The sequence below is a fragment of the Nycticebus coucang genome, chromosome 2 (genome assembly GCF_027406575.1).
Source record: "Nycticebus coucang isolate mNycCou1 chromosome 2, mNycCou1.pri, whole genome shotgun sequence".
NCBI lineage: Eukaryota > Metazoa > Chordata > Mammalia > Primates > Lorisidae > Nycticebus > Nycticebus coucang.
The window spans coordinates 51,368,251-51,391,196 of record NC_069781.1 but is presented as its reverse complement, the minus strand read 5'-3'; the positions used below and the strand labels follow the sequence as shown (position 1 = coordinate 51,391,196).

The 22,946-nt window shown below is 38.5% G+C and overlaps 1 protein-coding gene across 1 annotated transcript; it reads right to left on the bottom strand.

Annotated features, from left to right (window-relative positions):
- Positions 1-381: 381 nt before the first annotated feature.
- On the bottom strand, positions 382-20,996 carry LOC128596528 (uncharacterized). The gene is made up of 11 exons (XM_053606121.1): positions 20,932-20,996; positions 18,234-19,378; positions 17,607-17,687; positions 15,437-15,635; positions 14,869-14,987; positions 13,588-13,740; positions 5,678-5,774; positions 3,912-3,971; positions 2,576-2,725; positions 1,076-1,189; positions 382-740 (listed from the first exon to the last, which is right to left on the bottom strand). Exons 2-11 carry the CDS (start codon positions 19,362-19,364, stop codon positions 382-384), a joined length of 2,463 nt encoding a protein of 820 aa, XP_053462096.1. The 5' UTR covers positions 19,365-19,378; positions 20,932-20,996.
- Between the last annotated feature and the right edge of the window lie 1,950 nt (positions 20,997-22,946).

Genomic DNA, 22,946 nt, shown 5'->3' with positions numbered 1-22,946 from the left:
AGGAGCACAGAGAGGAGGGAGTGAGGGGGCATGAGGCTTCCGGCTTTAGCAGAAGCCAAAACATCAACACCTGAGGGAAGTCACTGTGCTGGAGAAGGCCCGGGGTGTGGGGAGGGACCGAGGGGCCACACTGAGGTGCCTGTGGGGCCAGGGCAAGATGAAAGGCAGGCTTGCGGCAAAGCCTGTAGTGCAGAGAGGAAGTTTCTTTAGAGAGACACAGGGGAAAGCACGAGTTTGGGGGAAAGGGTAGAGGTACACACAAGTTTCCCAGAAGCAAGCGCTGAGAAGTTCTGCAACTAGACACTCTGAGGAGGATGGGAGGAAATAGCTAAAAAGCGAGGAGGAAAGGCAGAAATGCATGTTGCTGTTGATGCAGAGAGTCTAGAGCACTGTAAGGAAGGGCCATGCTGAGAACATGGCCAGAGTGAAGCAGACACAGGTCCGCCGGGCCCGGCCGCGCGAGGTCACGGGTGCGCGTGTGAGTGGGGAGGAGAGGGAGCGAAGTGGCTGGTGTGGACAGCACTGCTTGTCCGCTTGTAGACGAAGTGCAAGAGATGACGGAGAGATGAGAGCAGCCTGGGAGGTAGCAGAGTGGTAACTGAGGAAGGCGCTGATCCAGGGAAGGCGAGTCTGTGCGAGAGCACAGGACACAGAGCGTTTGGGGAGGACTCTGCCAGGAGCAGGGACGCCTCCTCCACTGCAGCCCCAGAGAGAAGCTGACGGTACAGACGTCGGGCGATCTAGTGGAAGGAAGAGAAGGACATTACTTCCCCAAAGCTGTCTTCTCAGCAAAGTGTTAGACAAGTTCACCTGCAAGGGACTGAAACTATTAGCAAAGAAATTATTGTAATGCTGGCATGTAGACAGCAGGTGAGGTCAGGAGACAGCTGACAGAGTGATGTTAAAGAAAAAAAAAAGGCAGGAGAACTGTCATAGCCTGAGAGTTCTTGAGACCTTCAAGTTGATACAGCCTGGACTGTATTCAACAAACATATTGAACTGAATACTTTATCCAACTGTCTCCGAACAGCCTTGGCACTGGTTCGTCAAATGAAACTGAACTGCCAATACTTGCCTTTATGGCTCAGCACTCCGCCAAAGTGGTAGTTACATTCTTCTCTCCTACTGTGTTTACCTGAAGAAGTCACACCATATATTTTCCCACATCGACAACAGATCTTCTTAGAGGCTAAAAGGAAACACGAAATAGAATTATGCATGACTACATGGAGGAGAAAAGCAAAGCAGACCCACCTGTGGAGACTTGCCTTTGCATTCTCCATCCAGTGGCAAGCACAGACCCAGTGTGATCCAAAGCAACAGCAGCAGTTATGGGATTACTCAAAGGAGCATTCCCAAGTGCATGCTTGTTGCTCCAGAGCTGCAGCTGCTCAGACAGACAATCCCAAGCCCAACTACTGAGTCAGCCCAACGCCAGACAATTGTGGTTTCAGTGCCACAATTTAACTTGATCGGTCACTGATCCTGAAATAGAAGCCATATCTCCTTTATTATTTAGCCCTTCTCAAGTCTCCCACAGTAATCCATGTTTGCTAAATTACTAAGGTATAACCTGGCTATTCACTGGACCCCACTCATGAATATTTCTTTTTCATTAATAACCCTCAGACTGCTTCTGGTGATGAGGGTGATGATGACAGCAACTCTTACTTGAGTATCTATCATGAGATTTAGGTTATGAGGCAGGCTTTGGGCCGAGCACATCACGTGCATTATTTCAACTGCTTCTCACGACGTTATTGTGGTACCTTATTACCATTATTCCCACTGTTCAGAATGAGGAAACTTGCCCAGCATCCAAACCCACATTTGCTTACTTCTTCCTTCAAGCCTCTGTTCTCCCCTGCTAGGTGCATTGCCTCCTACTGAGCAGATTTAAAAAAGCAAAACAGAGTAAAGCAAACAGTGAAGATAATCCCAAGGAAGAAGTTTCAACGATCAAAGATGAAGAGAAAGATTTTCTAGTCTCTGGAAAATACTCTTATAACTGCACTTCTAACTCTGATCATTGGCATAAAGTTTGCCAGTTGTGACGTTAAAAGTACTCTGTCTCTCTGGGAGTGAACATATTAACTAACTATGCCTAGTATTTGGAGAAAATGCAAAATAAGACAAATTACAAATGTTTCTAGAAGAATTTGTAATGACAGTATATGTAACGTTCAAGACATGGCATTGCATATGCCCATGAACAGTGCCCAAGAGGAAGAGGTCTGAAGTTGGACTCTTTGGGTTCAAATTCTGGGCTCTCCCACTATTTGCTTAGTGACCTCTGACAAGTTATTTGATCTCTCAGAGCACCAGCTTCCTCATTTGTGTAACTGGGTGTATTAATAATACCAATCTGAAATGATCACTCTGTGAATTAAAATAGACTACTTAAATAAAGGCACTTGAATAATGAAAATGAAGTGAAATGAAATAAAATGCAATCATATTTCTACTGGAGGCCAGCCAAAAATCTCATTTCTACTAAAAAAAATTAGAACACTAGGACCCCGAGGGCTCCAGTCTTAGCATACAGAGAGGGTCATTTTTAGCCTCATCTACTTACCATCCCTTAGACGAGTTTTTGTCATTCCTGGGTTTAAAAGAATCCTTCCTGGTTTGTCAGGGTGTGGTTGGGGGTAGTTATTTTCACATAACTGTTCTTCAGTTAGAAGGTAGTCTTTAAGAAGTGTATAGAGAATAACTCCTGTGATCACTAAGGAAAAAAAAAAAGGAAAGCAGTCCAATAAAATTTAAGTACCTTTTTCCCCCTTTTATGTAGTAGTAAATTTAGAATTTAGTAACCCTTTCAGATCTGAAATTCTAGGATTCTGATTAACAGTAAGCAGTGGCCTAAAAGAATTCCAGGTCTCCACATGGGTCACCCAACAATAAAATATCAGTATGTTCCCTATAACACGTGACATCATATGCTTTGGGTGACATCAGTGGTAGTTAGTACACACTCAGCATAGGACTTTGATTTAAACTTTAACTTAGAAAGTACACTGACTTCATTTTTATAGATGAGGAAAACGGGGCTCAGAAAAAAAAAAAAAGACACATGATCAAGGTTACAGCACAGTTGACCTGTGAACCCAGGTCTTCTGGCTCCAAATCATGCTTGGTGATTCTTAATACTCACTCAGATAAGGATACTACAAAACTCACAAGCATGTACCTTAAAGGGAAACAATTCCTGCACACAAGAGGATACATTTCCAACATTATTAACCCAGACCCAGATCCTCTCACTCTGATGGATTCTTTAAAAAATTTCTCTAATTTCTTATTAGAAACTCTAGCAGATTTGCTCGATACGCTTTAGTAAACAGTACTGTAAAGAAAAATTCTTTTGACTAAGAAGTGTCAGAAGATTGCCAAAAGCATCTACTTTGAGAGGAGAAGCTCTACCATTTGCTTTTATTCACAATACAACAGAATCCAAATAGCTCCTTTCCTCCAGCTTCCTGCTCCTGGGAGTTAAATTCAAGGTCTGAAGTCCTTCCCAGACCTACTGAACAAGACTCTGAATTTTAACAAATTTCCCAGGTAATTCAAACGCATATAAAATTTAAAAGTCTGAGAAGTATTGCTTTTGCTGACTAGATATATGTTAATTATCCAAAAAGAAAAACGGTTGAGAATTTTTTAAAAACTTTATTCAAATTAATATGAGGGTATAATATTTAGGTAACAGTTGAGAATTCAATCCAAATATTGCTTTAATAAAAGTCCTTTTCCCCTTCCTATTTATACTAACTTTTTAAAAAGAATACCAAATACACACAGCATGCAGCTGATTCTTCATAAACACAACAGTTCATTATCTGCATTATACCAAATTTACTTTCCCCCAAAGTTACAATTACAAGGGCCTATTATTATTATACAAAGCTTACCATTTTTCTTTTCGTAATTTTTTAATCCAGATATCTTGTCATTACTGCTTCCATATACAACTAAAAGACACAAGAACTTTTCTCTTAAAATAATTTTTTTGACTATTTCATAAAAAATATAGACCACAATAAAATTAAGGAGCATGATAAAATATTTTTATCTTAGAACAAGTACCCAACATGTGAAACCAAAGATCTTCATAAACAATTCAAAGTTGGGAAAAAATTTACATCTACCGTACTGCTAAAAAGGTCAGGACTCCATATTGGCTCAAACTAATATATCTTATATATTGGATAGAGTAGGTTTAAATTCAAATCAGTGACTTTTATAACCTAATTTACCACAACTATAACAACTTGCAATTTCCAATTTTACTGGAAATATTTAAAATAGGTACCTCTATGTTTTATTTACATGTGCTATATAAAAAGGAGGAAAAGATAGATTACCATGAAAATACTAACAGACGCTGCTTATTTCAATTTAATTTTTTTTTATTAAATCATAGCTGTGTACATTGATATAATCAGGGGGCATTATTCACTAGCTTCACAGACCATTTACCCTGCTTATTTTAAATGCATGTTTTTAACTCTATATAACACGTTGTAAATAAAAATGTCACAAAGAAATAATTTTTATATTCTTGAGATTTGAAGTCTTTCTAAGTATGACACAGAACACACATCAAAAGATTATACTCTGAAAATAACATCAACTTCATAAATACTTCATCAATAAGGCTGAAGCACAAATGGCAAACTGAGGAAAGTAGCAACTGCAGCAACTTAAAAGGGTGATATGCAAAGACTGTCCCCGGTAAACAGGCCAACAGAAGCGAGGGAGGTGGGATGCAAACAGAAAATTAGAAATGAGAGAGAAAGAAAGTCTTCAACTTCACTAGCAATACATTTTAAAAAAGATTAACTTCCTTTTTGTTCTATGCCTTTAAGCCCTGGGGGAATAAATGGTGAAGGATGGCAAGGTGGAAGGAAAAACTATGTACACTTCTATGTTACTACAGGGGAATGTAAATGGACAAAAGCTTTTTGGAGACAGTTATCAGTGTTTGCTGATTCCAAACATGCAGACCTTTGCTCCTAGTTTCTCTGTGCATAGGAATTTATGCTCAGGACACATGTGCTCAGGTAGGAGAAAGTGTTAGAGTTCACGCTTACATTCATCACAGAATTTGTGACAGAAAAAATGTAAGAATTCTAAATACTCAAATGTGTTTGGTTCATTTATATTATTGACTCTGTAGAAAATAATATATATATGTATATAGTATACATTCTATACAATAGGATTGCATGTAATCATTAAAAAGTATAATGTAGATCTAGATATGAACATAGATTCTAGATTAACAAAAATGATACTTAGAGTCAAACAGCTATACAAATCTTAGTTTATAAAGGAGAGGTGGAGGTGTTAGAAAAAAAGTGTCTAAAGATTTCTTAGAGACAATAACTAAAATAAGATTAGAAATACCATTATGCTTAAAAGTTTATTTTATAATCAAAAACCAAATGTAAATATTTTAGTGATAACTTCTGGCAACGAAGTTATATTTACATGTCTAATTTAAAGTCTAATCTGTTATTTTTAACCTTCACCATCCACAAATTCTATTACAGAGAATATTTAAAAAATATATTTCATTGAAAATCTAATAAAAACATTGCTAATGAAGAAAACATTCAGTGTCAGGTACTAATCACAAGTTATCCTACTGTTTGATTAATCAAAAAGACATTACCTTGTTCTCTTAGCTTCTTAAGAGAATTCACTGCTATGTTCACGTACATATTTCTACTGCCACACCTTTCATATATGGCCTTTTCTTCTATTTTAGCCTAGATGAAAAATTGAATAAATGCAAATGCTAACTCAAAAGCCTGTGAATAAATGTCATTTGCAATATAATGACTAAATACACAAAATACTTATCTAACCCAAAGACTGGGGGAAAATAGTACCACCAATAAAAAGCAAATCGGGCGGCGCCTGTGGCTCAGTGAGTAGGGCGCCAGCCCCATATGCCGAGGGTGGCGGGTTCAAACCCAGCCCCTGCCAAACTGCAAAATAAAAAAAAAAAAAAAATAGCCGGGCGTTGTGGCGGATGCCTGTAGTCCCAGCTGCTTGGGAGGCTGAGCCAAGAGAATCGCTTGGGCCCAGGAGTTGGAGGTTGCTGTGAGCTGTGTGACGCCACGGCACTCTACCCGAGGGCGGTACAGTGAGACTCTGTCTCTACAAAAAAAAAAAATAAAATAAAAAGCAAATCATTTTATAATCTATATTTTTTAACGAAAAAAAATAAAATAGTCCCATGAGTACAAATAAAGAACTACATGCTCTCTCTTCCTACACAAAAGATCATTGTATATTTGTATAGGGCACATATTGGAAAGCCTATCCAAAGCTTATAGTATACATTGATTCATTTGATTCTCAAAGCAAGCCCCAAATATACCAGAGCAGTGATTTTCAATCAGTGTGGGCACACTGGTGTGCCATGAGAGGATCTTAGATGTGTGACAAAAAGTTTTAAATTTTGAAAGAAGTTCAAAGCACAATAAGTATATATTTTTTACTCTTTTTTTAATCAACATGATTTAAATGTGTTGAGGAAGTGTAACTAGAGGTTGAAGTGTGCCATGAGATAAAAAAGGTTAAAAAACACTATACCAAGAGCATACATTGTTATTCCCATTTCAAAGACGAGGAAACTAAGGCTCAAAGAGAGTGAGTAAATGATCACACAGCAAAGGGGGGACATGATCCTTTTTTCATTATTCTTCTATAAAAGTTTCTTAAAACTATAAAGTACTTAGTGTTTTTATATCAGGGGTCAGTAAGATAGGACAGAAAAAGGAAAAAGGAATAAAATGAGAAAAACAAGTAAAGGGAATATAATAAATATTGAAGAGTATATTATTAATTTATTGTACACCTAGAACATGTCCATTTTGGTATAAGCACCTTAAATTTCTCATTTAATCTTTAACATGACTATATGAGGATAGTTGCCATCATCACCGATTTATATTAAGAAACTAAGTCAGAAGAAAAGTAAATATCTCATTTATTGTTCCAGAGCTGGTAACTGGACCCAGGTGTTCCCAAATGCTAATGCCAAGACTCTATTACGTTAAATCATCACACAGAGAAAGCCAGAGTGGTTTGAAAAAAGTAGGGCAGAAAAGATAGAAATGAAAAAAAAAAGACAAAGCTGGAGGAAAATGGGTTAATACTTCTAAATAAGAGGCTCCTTTTTTTGTTTTTCTTCATTTTGTCATTATTCTTTAACCTATATAGAATCTTAGTGGAGGCAGACTTCTGGAATGGTGGGGGATGAGAACCTTCACCAACTAACTGTCCCATAAAAGCAATAAAAATACTGGCAAAACAACTTCAGAAAAAACAACTTTTTCAAAATTCAGATAATTAACGAAAACCACAGAACAAATTGAAAATTGTCTAGGAGAAACTACTGAACCTCGGTAAGGCAATGGGGTCTATGACATTTGAGGTAATTCCCCCCCCCTTTCCCAGCTTAGGAATACTAATTAGCTGTGAAAAGGTGGCAGCCTGGCAGCCAACAGGGAGGACATACCTCTTTTAGAACTACATTAAGAGCACCATCACCAAAGCACCGTCAATATCTTTAAACAAAACAAAGAAGCAGCTCTCTTGAAAATCTCCATTCCCAGGCTGTTGTGAGTATTGATGGTGGGGAGGAGGGATCACCCAAGGTACTACCCAAACAGCAGCAATCTGTGGCAATGTAACAGCTACTTAATGCTAGTTTAGGTGGGCAAATAAGAGTCTGGGCAGGACTTCAGAGAAAATCTTAACTAGATAATACTGGGGGGATTTTTTAAAGTTCTGATATAATCCTGGGCTTAAAAGGCGGCCCATTTAAGATCTGGGAAAAGGGAAGGTCCTATTGGCTCACCAGTGGCTGACCCTGAAACTCTGCACAAATAACAAGTGAAATCTAAGACTGTCTTAGGAACTGCCAGAATTTTGAAGGCATGTTTCCTCACACAGATCCCCTGGCAAAGGGTGGAAGATCTACGGATAAAACATCGAAGACTTTTTTTTAAAAACTGATTATTGATTCACTGATTGTCACCCCTAAGATGACAGTATTAAAATTAAAAATAAAAATATGAACTTAAAAAAGAAGGCTACCAGAGAACTTCGTGGCCACACACTAGAAGGAATACATAATAGAATCTACAGAATTAGCTCAGAAAAGGTTATTAAAGAAATGAACAGCAACAATATAAAGAAAATCGTATCTGACACCAGAGGTAGTACAGCAAAAATGTAGCCAACAGAAAATGTCCCTGAGAAAGCCTAGATTTTGGACTTGGAGAGTTTAATCTACTATTGTAAATGCGTCCTGGAAATAAAACCATTCTAAAAGTTAAAGAAAAGTATGAAAATGATGTCTCACCAATAAAGAACATCAATAAAAGTAGAAATTATTTTATTTATTTTTTTATTAAATCATAGCTGTGTACATTGATATGATCATGGGGCATCATTCACTAGCTTCACAGACCGTTTGACACACTTTCATCACACTGGTTAACATAGCCTTCTGGCATTCTCTCAGTTACTGTGCCAAGACACTTACATTCCACATTTACCAAGTTTTAGAAATTATTTTAGAGGTTCTAGAGTTGAAAAGTCAACAAACTGACACGAACTATTCACCTAGAGAGGCTCAACAACAGGTCTAAGCTGGCAGAAGAAATCATCAGCAAATATAAAGATAGGTCAATAGAGATTATTCAGTTTGAGGAGAAGAAAAAAAGAAATGAATAGAGCTTCAAATACCTGTGGGTCACCCTCAAGCATACCAACACATACACATAATGAAATCCCAGAGGGAAAAGGAGAGAGAGAGGAGCAGAAAATATTTAAAGAAATAATGGGATCAGATGCGATGCAATGCCCATCAAAATACCAACATCATATTTCGCAGATCCAGAAAAAATAATTCTATGGTTGGTTGGAATTAAAAAAGAGCCAAATAGCCAAAGAGATCTTAAGTAAAAAGAACAAATCTGGAAGCTTCACATTCATAGACTTTAAAATATTCTACAAGGCTACAGTAACCAAAACAGCACCATCTTTGACAAAGCAGACAATAATGCATGCTGGGGCAATGAAGCCTTATTCTAAACATGGTGCTGGGAAAATTTGATAGCCACACTCAGAAGAATGAAATAGGACCCCTATCTCTCACCACTGACAAAAATTAATTCAACATGGATAAAAGTCTAGCTATCCCACCATTAATTCAAAAATATAAGGCACGAAACCATCAGCGTTTTAGAGGAAATGTAGAAAAAAACTCTTCTAGATACTGGCCTAAGCAAAGCATTTATGACCAAGACCCCAAGGGCAATCACCAGCAACAACAAAAATAAATAAATGGGATAGCATTAAACTAAAAAGCTTCTGCACAGCTAAGGAAATAATTATCAGAGAATGGGAGAAAACATTCACAAGCTATACTTCTGATAGAGGGCTAATACCCAGAATTTACAAAGTACTCGAATCAGCAAGAAAAAAAACAACCCACCCCATTAAAAGTAAAGGGTATGAATAAAAGCTTTTCACAAGATAGACAAATGGCCAACAGACATATGAAAAAATGTTCACCATCACTAATCATCAGGGAAATGAATTAAAACCGCAATAAGATATCACTTTACCTATTAGAATGGCTCTTGTTACAAAGTCCAAAACCAACAGATGTTGGTGTGAATGCAGACTGTCCGTCGACTGCAAATTAGTACAACCTCCTTGGAAAACAGTACAGAGATTTCCTCAAAGAACTAAAAGTAGACCTATCATTCGGTCTAGCAACCACACTAGTAGTATCTAACCAAGGAAAAGAAGGCATTTCATTCAAAGACACTGGCACTTGAATGTTTACTGCAGAATAATTCACAATTGCAAAGATGTGGCATCAACCTGAGTGCTAATCAATTCATGATTGTACTAATGGAGTACGACTCAGCCATACAGAAGGATGAATGAATGCCTTTTGCAAAAATTTGGGTAGAATTAAGACCATTATTCTAAGTGACTGGCTTCTATTTCTGGTTAAAATATTGGAGCTGAACCATCTGATTTAAGCACTTCCTCCCCAAATCAATGTAAGTAAAATTAAGATTTCCCCAATAAAATCAGAGACTGCAACATTAGCTGATCTATAAGAAATAGTAAAGGGAGTCTGCCTTCGGGACGGACAAGCATGGACAGCAACACAAAGGCACATAGACAAGACGTACAACGTACACAGCACATGAAGTTCCAGGATAGAACTTTTATATCAATGGACATAAAAGACTAGAAATCATAGGAAGCATGTCCTTTGACCACAATGATATATTATTAGAAACCAATAATAGAAAATTTGGGAAATTGCGGGCGGCGCCTGTGGCTCAGCGGGTAGGGCGCCGGTCCCATATGCCGGAGGTGGTGGGTTCAAACCCAGCCCCGGCCAAATTAAAAAAAAAAACAAACAAAAAAAAAAAAAAAAGAAAATTTGGGAAATTCACAATTATGTGAAAATTATACACTCCTAAATAAGCAATGGGTCAAAGAAGAAATCAAGGGAGATTGGAAAATTTCTTAAAATGAAAATTGGAAGCAATGGCATGACAAATAGGGAGCAGATAAAATAGTGCCTAGAGGAAAATTTTTAGGAAGATTTATCCAAGAAATGCAAGGTTAGTTTAACATCCAAAGCAAACAAAAAAACATAATATACCACATTAATAAAGGATAAAACTTTACATGACATCTTAAGAGATAAAGGAAAATAAAGGAAATGAAGACAACATTTAACAAAATCCAACATGACAAATATTCAAACTAGGAATAAAAGGGAATTGTCTCAACCTGATAAAAAACCCACAGTTACCATTATACCTAATAAAGAAAAACCTAAAGCATTTCCCCTAAGATGAAGATTAAGACAAGAATGCTCCTTCTTATCACTTCTATACAATGTTTTACTGGAAGTCCATGCTGAAAAAGTTAGATAAGAAAATGAAATTAAAAGTGTCCATATTGGAAAGAAAGTAGTAAAACTGTTTCTATTTGCAGATGACAATCTTGTTTATAGAAAATTCTAAAAAGTTGACTAAAAACTATTAGAACTAATAAACACTTCTATAAGTTTTCAAGATGCAGCAAAGATCAATTGTATTTTTATACCTAAAAATGAACAATCTGAAAATAAAATTACAAAAAATGATTCCATTCTTAATAGCATTAAAGATTAAAATATGTAAGCATAAGTTTGACATAAGAAGTTCAAGGCTTGTACTCTGAAAACTACAAAACACTTTTGAAAGAAATTAAAGGGGATTTAGTTAAGACTAGGTACTACTGGTATAAGGAAAGACAGATCAATGAAACAGAACTTGAGAGTCCAGAATTTAGGATCATTTACACTTGTATTTATGGGCAACAAAGGAGACAAGACAAATGGAGGAAAGAATAGTGTTTTCAACAAACAGTGCTATGAACACTACATATCCACCTTCGAACGAATGAGGTTGGACCCACTACCTCATACCTTACTAAAAAGAGAACTAAAATGGATCATATATGTAAATAAGAGCTGAAACTATTGAATGCTTAGAAACAGAAATAAATATTTCTGAATATTTTCTTTTTTTATTAATTTTTTTTTTTTTTTTTGTAGAGACAGAGTCTCACTTATGGCCCTGGGTAGAGTGGCGTGGCATCACACAGCTCACAGCAACCTCCAACTCCTGGGCTTAAGCGATTCTCTTGCCTCAGCCTCCCAAGTAGCTGGGTCTACAGGGGCCCACCACAACGCCCGGCTATTTTTTTTTTTTTTTTTTTTGTAGAGACAGAGTCTTACTGTACCGCCCTCGGGTAGAGTGCCGTGGCATCACACGGCTCACAGCAACCTCTTAACTCTTGGGCTTACGCGATTCTCTTGCCTCAGCCTCCCGAGCAGCTGGGACCACAGGCACCCGCCACAATGCCCAGCTATTTTTTGGTTGCAGTTTGGCGGGGCTGGGTTTGAACCCGCCACCCTCGGCATATGGGGCTGGCGCCCTACTCTCTGAGCCACAGGCGCCGCCCTGAATATTTTCTTAGCTATGTCACCAAAAGCAAAAATAAAGGAAAAATAGATAAGATGAAATGCATCAACATGAAAAACTTTCTTCTTTCTTTTTTTTTTTTTAACATGAAAAACTTTCTATGCTGCAAATGATACACAGCATCATGAAAGTGAGAAGGCAACCCACAGGAAAGAAAGCAATTTTCAAATGTTTACATCTGCTAAGAGATGTGTATCCAGAAGAGGGAATTCTTACAACTCAATAGTAACATGACAAGTAACTCAAAAAAACGGACCAAGGATTTAAATAGCCATCACTCTAAAGATACACAAACGGCCAATAAGCACCTGAAAATACGTTCAACATCATGACTCACGGGCAAATCTAAACCACAATGATGTGCAAATTCACACCTATGGAAAGGGTAATAGTCAACAAGACAGACAATAACAAGCGTTGGTGAGACGTGGAGAAATTGGAACCCTTGCACTTTGCTGATGGGAATGTAAAACGGTGCAGCACCTTAGAAAACAGTTTGGTGGTTCCTCAAAAAGACAAATATAAAGTTAGTATATGACCAGTAACTCCACTCCTACAGATAAGCTCAAGAAAATGGAACTTTATGTCCACACAAAAACCTATACATAAATGTTCATGGCAACATTATTCATAATAACCATAATAACTCAACTGTCCATCAGCTGATGAATAAAATGTGTATATACATAAAACATGTTACTGGCCAATAAAAGAAATGAAGTAATGATACTTGCTATAACATGTGTAACCCTTGAAAACAATGCTAAGTGAACCACATATAATATGATTCCATTTTTATGAAATGTTCAGAATAAACAAATCTATAGAGGAAGAAAGTACATTAGTGTTATCGAGAATAGGGGCTATAGGGAAGCTCACAGATAAAGGATACAGGCATTTTTGGGGGTGTGACAAAAAATGTTTTAAAATGATTGTGGTACATAAGAGAAAAACTCAATTCAAGTTTGGCGGGAGGGGATCAGTGAGCCACAGTCCCCACTACTCCCTATTACTTACACAGTCTATATGGGTTCTTGAAGATATGCATGGGGATAGGGGACAACAGCTACTGCCACTTATTTGAAAGTTTCCAATTAGGAAGAAAGTTCTTGACTAGAAGTTGCAAACACAGGTATGGCCCAAAAAAAGCCTAAGTAGGTATATAATAGGGTGTGGTGGAGACTACAGTTCACTAAGACAGTATATACCCCATTTAAAGGGGGGCAGACGCTATTCAGATTAACATACTACTAGATTTTATATTAAAATTATTGGACTAAGACAGTTTTTTATCATTATAAATAGCCAGGGGACTTTTTATAACCTAAGGAGACCAAAAAAGTCAAAGTAAAGAAAGAATCGATCCTACAGCCTGGTTTTGAAAAAGCAGTGGAGAAGAAAAGAATAAAGTTATTTGCTACTTGTGCACCACAGGTTTTTACTCAATGTAAGTTTGTGTGTGTATGTCTTCAGATAAATTACATTAGATAATACTGACCTTGTTAAGAGCCTCCTCTTCTGTTTCACAAACTCTCAAATACTTCTCAACAAAGAGGTTGACATAGCGTTGCCTTACTTCATCAGGTACTTTGGAGGAAGATTCTGATGTTGCTGAAGCCCTCTTTTGATGGGTCACCTTATATTTTGCCATCTTGTCCAATACAGAATTAGAATTATTGGTTAGCAAAAATAAGAACCTGTGCTTCTGTTTAATATTTTTACTAAGTGTATGAAAGACAGTAAAACTTGTGTAAGTTCTATATCAAAATTAAATTGAAAATTATTTCAAGTTTTAAGTTCATTAAAGGTAGAATAAATAGAAGGCATAAAATTTTCAGCATATACAGAAGGGAGCGGCGAGACTGCCGGGTCTGTGCTGCTTGCTGGATATATGCATTACAGCTGATCAGCCATCTAACTGTTTCCACATCCAGATTCCTAAGGCTGTGGTTTGGTCCTCTGATCCACATACAGCAAAGTCTGTAGTTTACCATACCCAAACATATGTCCCAATGTCTTTCAGATACCACATCAATAGGAAAAATGCTTGAACAAATTTATAAAGGACTTATATGTAGTCAATATTAAAATGTTGCCAGCAATAAACGATTTTAGTTTTTCTTCTGAAGGACTTATGAAAACTATGAAAATTCTAAAATGAGTTAACCTGCTTCAACTTCAAGGAAAAAAAGTCAATGTTACATTTGTCAGTAGTTGTTCCCTGCAGTATAAAGACATTTTAAGGAGGGAGAAATCCTTAACAGTGGCAAGTTGTTTTCTGATAGAATACTTGGAAAAATGGGGGCACGGGGTGGGGAGAAAAATCATTGCCACAATTAGAAGGAAAATTTCTTAAGGTTACATTATTATAGCATTGATGGCATCGTTTACTAAAGACATTTCTCCCTCCCTCTCACATACACACACGTGTATCATGCCCCTCCTTGGATATAGCTTGAAAGACAAGATTCCAAATGAAACTTTCCTTTGAAAAAAGTTAAAGTGGCTTAAATGAATCAAAGCCACTGATATTTGAGGTTTCAAAAATGCCTAATATTTCTAAGGATAAACAAAATATGTAAAAGTGACTGACAGAAGTCACGTCATAAAATGAAAATAACTATTGTTAACAGCAACCTTAACGTCTCTCTAATAGGTCTGGCATTTATCTGAATTAGAGATCTTCAGAAAGAAAAATACAGCCACTCTTCCAGGGCCTCTGTGTGTAAGTAGGATACGACGAAATGGAAATCTGGTGCTCAGACTTGGTTGATAATACCTTTACAGAAAGAGAAGCGATACTTTTCACAGGAATGTGTGATCTGCTTGGTTTTTCAGCTGGGTTTTCCCCTGAAAGAACTACATCCAGATGAAGGTTGTTGGATGTGAGTGAATTTTCTAAAGACATTTTAATGAACAAGGGGAAAAAAAGGTAAATTTTAATGACAATAACATATGATTAGATTTTAATCACCAATTCAAATTTTTAACATCACTTCCTTCACAAGTTTGAAATATGCATATTTTTCTTGAAAATAACAAAATTCCAACACACATACACACCCACAAAAATTCCAGTAATCCCAGTATAACTCAGAAGAGCAAGTTTAGATAATTTCTAAAGCAATGTTCTCTATGTAAGAATGCTTGCAAGATATGATCGTCTATTTCATGGCATTTAGAGATAAACTTAAAATATTTTAATAGCATAAAGAACCATATAATTTCATGTAAAAGTGTGCCATCAACTGAAGTATAATTGACAATATATAGACTTTATTTTAAAAAATAAAGTAAAATCCCATTTCTTAAATAAGTGATTTAAAGACGAAAAGACTTTCCCATACCTTTCTTTTGAGTCTGAGAGGATGGACATGAGGATTCAGTTTTCTTCTGCTCGGAAGTGGCAGCAATAAACGCACGCCCACTCTTTACGGCAGCCTTTATCTGTACTGCCTGTTGCTGGGCCCGAATGATTCCAGTGTGGCTAATTAGTGGTAGAACTGGTCCCCTGAATGGGCTAATAATCTCTTTACTGGTTGGAACCTATAGTATAGGACATCAGCATAACACAAAAATGATTTTTTTATATGATAATTCACCTTTCCTTTGTCATACAGATTTGGATTCCTTGGAGCCAATCACACAGTAAATTGATTACATTCAGAATGGCACCTGTAATCCAATACAGGCATTAATGGGGTATTTTGAATTAAACAAATAAAATTGAACTATTGAACCAAAATTAACAATTTTCTTGAACTAAAAAATTAAATCTCATGAAAATGATACTTTGCAGGTAAAATGATCACAAAATTAGAAAAATCCTACTGAAGTTATTAGACTTTGAAATTAAATAATCCTTTAGGTAAGGACAAAAGTATCACATGACTAAAGGGAAAAATAGCAGGTCGGCATCAAGAGTTTCCATAGCAACATTTATTATAAGAGAATGGAGCTTATGAAAGAATGTTTAGCTTTACCAGTTATCAAAGAAATATAAAGTAAGGCAACAGAATTTCATCCCAGATTTTCAGAATAAAAAAAAAATTGCAATCCCACTGTGGGTAAAGGTTTGTGAGAAGAGAACTCGAAACACTGGGCAAGATTGTCAATTGTCACAACCTTCCTAGAAGTCACTATGGCAACATGCTTTAAAAATCTCAAAATTCTTTATCTCCTTTTGTCCAGTTATTTCAATTCACAAGAGTTTAAGGAATTATTCATAAACAATTATAAATAAAAATTGTAAGAAGTTATCTAACACAATAAAATAAAAGCTATAAACACAACAACAGTTGCAATTAAAGGGAAATGTTAGCCTCAAAAAATCTTATTTCAGGGTGGCACCTGTGGCTCAAGGAGTAGGGCGCCTGTCCCATATGCCGGAGGTGGCGGGTTCAAACCCAGCCCCGGCCAAAAATCACAAAAAAAAAAAAAAAAAAAAAAAAATCTTATTTCATAAGAAAAGAAAGGAGGAGGAAGGCAACCAGTTTATTAAGTACCTATATATTTGACTGTAGGACAGGCAAGCATTATTTCTCTTTTGCAGAGAAGAAAATAAAGCTCAGAAAAATTAAATAACCTCCCCGAGGACATCCGACTGTTTTGTGAAGAACTGGAATTCAGTTTGAATTATTTGAAAGCATGCATTTTTTAATGCCATGCAGATAGTTTTGCTGTCAGTACACACAAGTACAAATAATTCAGAGACTAGAGCAGAGAAATAGTTTGTGGTAAATATACTTTTTAACACAAAACTTTTAAAGGAATACTACCCGCTGTGCTTTTACTTCTTCATGTGCCAGAAAAAAGAACCTCAGCATTTACAATATAAATTATAAGAGGTTCAAATTACTTTGAAAAACTACGGCTGATCATTATCTGAGGTGACTCTATAAAGTCACCACAAACACTGAATTACCAAATATGCTCCGAAGGTTAGGTTTGAGTTAGTTTCTGGTCAATCAATGTCATCTTATTTTACATGAATGTCATGTTTAAAGACAGTTATACACCCATGGCCAACAGCACTGTAACTCATGCCTGAACAAGGCTTATCTAACACATCTTTTCTCTGTACATTACGGCCTTTTTTCATTTAGGGACACTAGACAGAATTGCATTGCAGAGCTATTTTCGGCATGAATTCACCAACAAAAAGCGCAGAAACGCAAAACAAAACAGCCCTAACTTGACTACAAAGAGACATCTGTTTACACCATGAGAGCCGAAACAATCAACAATAAGGACTGACTTTACTGATTTATAGTGAAAATTCTATGCAATGGTAATGTACTAGCTACTTATGAAAATGTTAAATAATGGGGGAAAAAATGAAGGACACTAGAAAAGCTTATAAGCAGGAATCAATTTACTGATTGCCCACTTGTGCCCCCTGGTGGATGACAACGTAATATTAATAAGTAGTACTAGAATAACTTAAAGCTGGAAATAACAAGACATGTACTTTATGAAGTTTTGTGTCAGTTGGAGATAAGCAACTAAATGACTCACATCAAATTTGGCAGTGTGTGCAATTCTCTTTTTTCTTCTAGAAGTATTTTTGTAATACTTCATATCTTGCTTTCCTGAAGCCTAGTGGGAAAAAGATAATTATCCAACTTCAGCAAGGTAAAGGCAAACTTAGCATGTTTCTGAAATACCATATGAATCAAAGCCACAAAACATGGGAAATTTTTTTTTTGTGTGTGTGCAGTTTTGGCCCGGGCCAGGCTTGAACCCGCCACCCTTGGTATATGGGGCTGGTGCTCTATTCCTTGAGTCACAGGCGCCGCCCAACCTGGGCAAGTTTTTAAGAAAAAATTCATAAAAACCTTCAATGTGGATAATTTCACATGCATAGATCCTACAAAAGTATCCTCTAATTTGGAAAATCAACTATAAATTATTGTATATAATACTACGGCTTCTGGAAACCATCAACTCTGCAAGATGCTACAGTGGGCCAATTATCAAGGCTTTTGGTCATTTCATTCCAATATATCATTTATCAAAACTACTACAATATATATTCTAATACATGTTCTGTAGAACTTAGAATATTTACATTTAGAATTTAGACTGTGTTTAAGGGAAACTCTGAGACTGAGGAAAAGGATAAAGGGGGAAAAGGGCACAAACCTGTTCAGCAATCTCTTTCTTATGAGCTTCACTTTCTGTAAATTCATTGAAAATGTGAAGACACTCCTGCATAGTGTCTTCGGAGTCAGAGGGGGTATCATCTTCAGTGAGCCCCTTATCAGAATCAAATCCACCTAATTTGCTGCCTTCAAAAGTAGTGAGTTCTTTACTATTGCCTTGCATTCTCAGTGCATTGTAGTCCACGCTCTCATCTGAATAAAACATTGGGGGCTGACTTGAAGACCAAGATTCAGTTTCTTTCTTATGAGTATCACAGATTTTTGCATGTTTTTTGCTCTTTGAATAACTTTCATAATGTCTTTCTTCCAGTATTTCTTTGTCACTAGGAGGTGCACAAGACATACCTTCTTCATATTTTTCCTTATCCCCAACACTTCCCTTCTTAGATACACAGGTTTTAACCTGATACAAATTTACATTACTTTCAACACGTCGTGATGTATTTATGAGCAATGCCAGGGGTTCTAATTTGTCATCATCCACTTGTGTGATTATTCGAGTTTTATCTATTTTTTTCTTTTCTGGGCCACTAATTGGAAGATTTCTCTTCTCCAGGGACATGGTTTGTGTCTTTTTATCCTTACGACACTGTTTAAATCTTCTAAATAGTTTAGATTTCTTAGAATTAGTTGTGATTGGGGGTACATCTATTATAAGATCATCTTCATCAGATTCTTGAAGATTTATTTTAATTCTTATTGGTGAAACACAAGGTCTTTGGCTCTCCAGGGCCAGGTGGCCATCTTTATCCACAGATTTTTTCAAGTGGCAGAGGTGCTGTTGATCAGTGTCATCTTGCTTTGCTTTAAATGTCCCAAGCAGCTCTGCAGAATAATTGAGCAAAGGATCATATTCAAGATCGGTTTCTGGGCATTTAAGGTCCATGACATACTTCTGAGGCTGCCTGTCATTCTTTGATGACTCACTCCACTTTCCCTTTAGGATCAGGCTATTCTCAGGAAACTCTTCCCTCACATGTGTGTCCTTCAAGGAGGATCTAGGCGTTAGTTCTTCAACGGCTGAAGTCCACAGGGAGAGCCTCTTCTGCTTTTCTTCAACCTTAGTCCTGGCTGACTCAATTTTTCTGTTAATTCTTTCCAGTTCTTCCATAGATGTACCCAGTGCTGTCAATGGAAAATGAGATTTATCTTTAAAGGGTAGTTTCCTCAGTGATCAGTTCTAGAAGGAGAATGAGAAGTCAATGACTACCACTTTGTCTTCCAAATGTCTAACTCCCTCCTGTGACTGATGAAAAGTACATTCATGCCTTATTACTAAAGAAACTAGGAGTCAATAGGACAGGCCTGGTCTATGCATAATTATTGTGTCAAATAAGATGTGGTTTGGATATGAACTATTCATCTTACTATTAGCAACCAGTGACAATTTGGAAACAAGTCAAATAGCTGAATGCCTCTTCCACAGAACTGTACAGAGTCTCATTCACTGATTCACCTCTGCTGACCACAAGAAAGTTATTTAAAGCATTAGTCTTTCCTTCATTTAGGGAGTCTCAACATTCTCACCAAGGTCCTTGATGTCAATAGAAGGCTTTGAACACCCTTCCAACAGCTATCAAAATCTAAGAGTCAGCAAGCGAAAAGTCCAGAGTAACCAAATCCACACTCTTGAGAAAACCCTGGACAGTGAGTGGTAAGTCCTGAAGTAATAGCTGCCCACAACACCCTGGCAGCTCCTTCTCTAATTTTTACTAGGGGAAATCACAACTTTGTCCCTTTTTCCAAGATATACTTTCTTGAATCAATTATGGGATAACTTACACACTTCTCCCTTCTCCCAAACAAGAGATTTCAGATTTGAGATGTGGTCCCAATTATGCTTTTTAAAACTCTGAATTTTAGATAACCTACATGTTTTGATCACACACATGACTCCTCTTTACACAATAAGCTTCCTCCTGGTTGAATAGCCTTTCTACTTCCATTCATTTCCTATTCAGAAATTAACTTAATTGAAATCCAAAACAATACAGAATGAGACATCTTGATGGAGGGAGGAGGAAAGAGCAGGAACAAGAATAAGAATTATCTTAGGATTCAAACATAAATACCTGACTCTAACTTTTCTCTTTATTTTTATTTTATTATTATTATTATTGTTTTTGCGGTTTTTGGCCAGGGCTGGGTTTGAACCCACCACCTCTGGCATATGGGACCGGCGCCCTACTCCTTGAGCCACAGGCACCACCCTAACTTTTCTCTTTAAATAAACGTGGAGAGGGGAATACACTCGGGATAACCAGCCAGAAGTGCATTTTGGCATAAGCTGGGTTTTATTTGGTCACCATGATTGGGGAAGAGCTTTGGGGGCACTAGTGTTTAAAAAAAAAAAAAAAGTAATTATACTTTCCTTCCATGTTACAAGTAGTTTTTTTTACTTCATCGGAAGCTAGATTTGGAGGGCTCAACGTAAGTTTGAAGGCCCACTGAAAATCTTTCCTCTAAGGAGAGGTGATTGGAAACAGCTGCTTTTCACTGGCAATTAGTTCTTACTGCCTCCAGCAGAATTAACCAAGGCCTCGCTGCCAGTTCCCGCCCTCTGTCTCCAACTGCGGTCCCACCGCCCACCTTTCCCGACCGCACAGGAAGCTCTCCCAGTAACTCACGTGGGGGACGCGCATTAGGGACCGAGGGGAAGTCCCCCCAAGATCACTCACGTGCGTCTTTCCACAAGCAGACCTGCGCAGGCCGTTCTAGACGCCTTTCTAGGATCTCGTGCCCACAGGAGCTGGCTTTTAAGGGTTCTTGCCAGGTCCTCACGAGGCCCCCACGAGCCCCTGGTCCCGCCCGCGGGCTGCAGGACTCTGGCGCCGCCGGGTCCGAGCCATGGAGACTCGGGAGCGTGGACTCCGCTCCCCACGGGCAGGAAGGGGCGCGCTGGTGACTGCCACCCACGCCCAGCCTTCCCCAGCGTCCCTAGGACGGCTCCTCCCAAACCAAGGGTTTCAGGAACTGTGGAAACCACCCCCAAACGGGATCCCTGTAGCACCTTCACGCTTCCGCACAGCTCAGGACAGAGAAAGTGGCGACCAGGGACAGGACTTAAGGCTTCTGATCCTGGGAAGACTCAGCCTCGAGGACTCTGGAACAACTTGGTTCCTTGTTCCAAGGCAAGTGGTGGTGGTTCTCTCAATACCGCCAGCCCCTAGGAACAGACCGTAAGAACCTTAAGTAGTCAAGGTCGAGGAAAACACAACGCTAGCGACAGGAGAACAGAATTCAAAATAACATCTGTCTTGAGAGGCTCGGGGAGAGGCAGGTCGGGGGCTCCAGGGGAAGAAAATAAGAGGACGTTTCTGAGGCAGGGAGAGCTGGAAGGGAGCTGGTTTATTATGCCCTTTCAGGGGACACAGGTCAGAGGCCAGGACACCTGTTCGGGAAATGCAGGCTGTACTGGTGGTGGCCCTAAGAGCAGAGGGCAAGTGAGAAGACCGTCTACACCTCTGCCCAGGACTCTAGGAAAGACTCCCTGCCCACACTTTCAACCCCCTCAGGATACTTTGCGCTTTACAAGGTTATCTACAAACTGTGCTAACTGTTCTGAGGACAAAAAGCCTGCTTTTAAAAATATGGTTAACATGTCTTTTTTGGCCATTTTAGACGTTTGGCCAGAGTAATGCTATACACAACTTCCTCTATAATGCTTTTAGTAGTGAGTCAAAAATGACTCTTAAACCTGTTTCCAATTAAGAGAATTCTTGGCACCTCCCAAGAATGAATGGAGGGAAAGCGTGGGAATAGTTGTTCCTCAACCTCTTCCCAAGCCCACCTGATACTGTTTGCACAACCCTGTCTCACCCACGGACTCAACATGACTACTTTCCCCCTGCCTCACTCAGTTTCCACCACATCTCCGGATGCCTGAACTGGCAGTACGGACGCTGGCACCGACCCCCTGGGCTGTCAAAAGGGCACAGAAAATGGCAAAAATAACCTGCAGAGGGTAGCATGAGTTGCTGCTCAAGCCTACCCCCACCGGCTCAGAAACCGTGTGCGATGTCGACAGACGTCAAAGCAAGCCGAAACCTGCTCTGCGACCTACTTCCCGGCACGCTACCTTCTTATATAGTCAATTGCTACTTAAAGGCGGAGCTTCTCAGCTTTCCAGCCAATGACGAGTTAGACCCAGACTGGAGTCTGCGCAGAAAAGGGGATCGGAGGAGCTGAAGAAGATAGGTGGCAATGAGGTATAAATCTGTTCTCCAAGGGGAAGAAGAATTGTAGAGACCTAAGCCCAACACCTGAGTTGTGGAACCTCATGCTTCTTGGATGCCTGGGCCTATCTTGCTTCTCAAGTCCTTTGACACTTGTGAATTTGACTATCCACCACTGTGGATTGAGGAGCTTCCTCAGTTTGGAAGCTCACTGTAGCTTTGTCCATCTCTAGCAGGTGACCTTAGGCAAACTTACCTGAGTTTTTGTTTTGTGATCTGTAAAATAAACGCACCTTTTGCAGAGTAGTGGAATTAGATTTCAATGGGATGTAATGTAATAAAGTGACATAAAGGAGGCTTTCAAGAAATGGGAGCTATTGTTATGGCCTACACCTGAGGAGGGTGATGAACCCTGCCCTGATTCGCCGCCTCCCCACATCCTCACGTAGCCGCCCAAGATACAGATGCGAGGCATGTCCCTAAAATCCTTCCATTGGAAACTAATCCCTAAAAGGGAA

What these genes read in the sequence shown, in the direction of transcription:
- LOC128596528 (XM_053606121.1), bottom strand. Translation starts at nt 19,364, where the DNA reads ATGGAAGAACTGGAAAGAATTAACAGAAAAATTGAGTCAGCCAGGACT. An exon ending in CTCTCAGACTCAAAAGAAAG is followed by an intron (nt 14,988 to 15,436) that starts GTATGGGAAAGT and finishes AAATGTCTTTAG; the next exon opens with AAAATTCACTCACATCCAAC. An exon ending in TCGCTTCTCTTTCTGTAAAG is followed by an intron (nt 13,741 to 14,868) that starts GTATTATCAACC and finishes GTATTGGACAAG; the next exon opens with ATGGCAAAATATAAGGTGAC.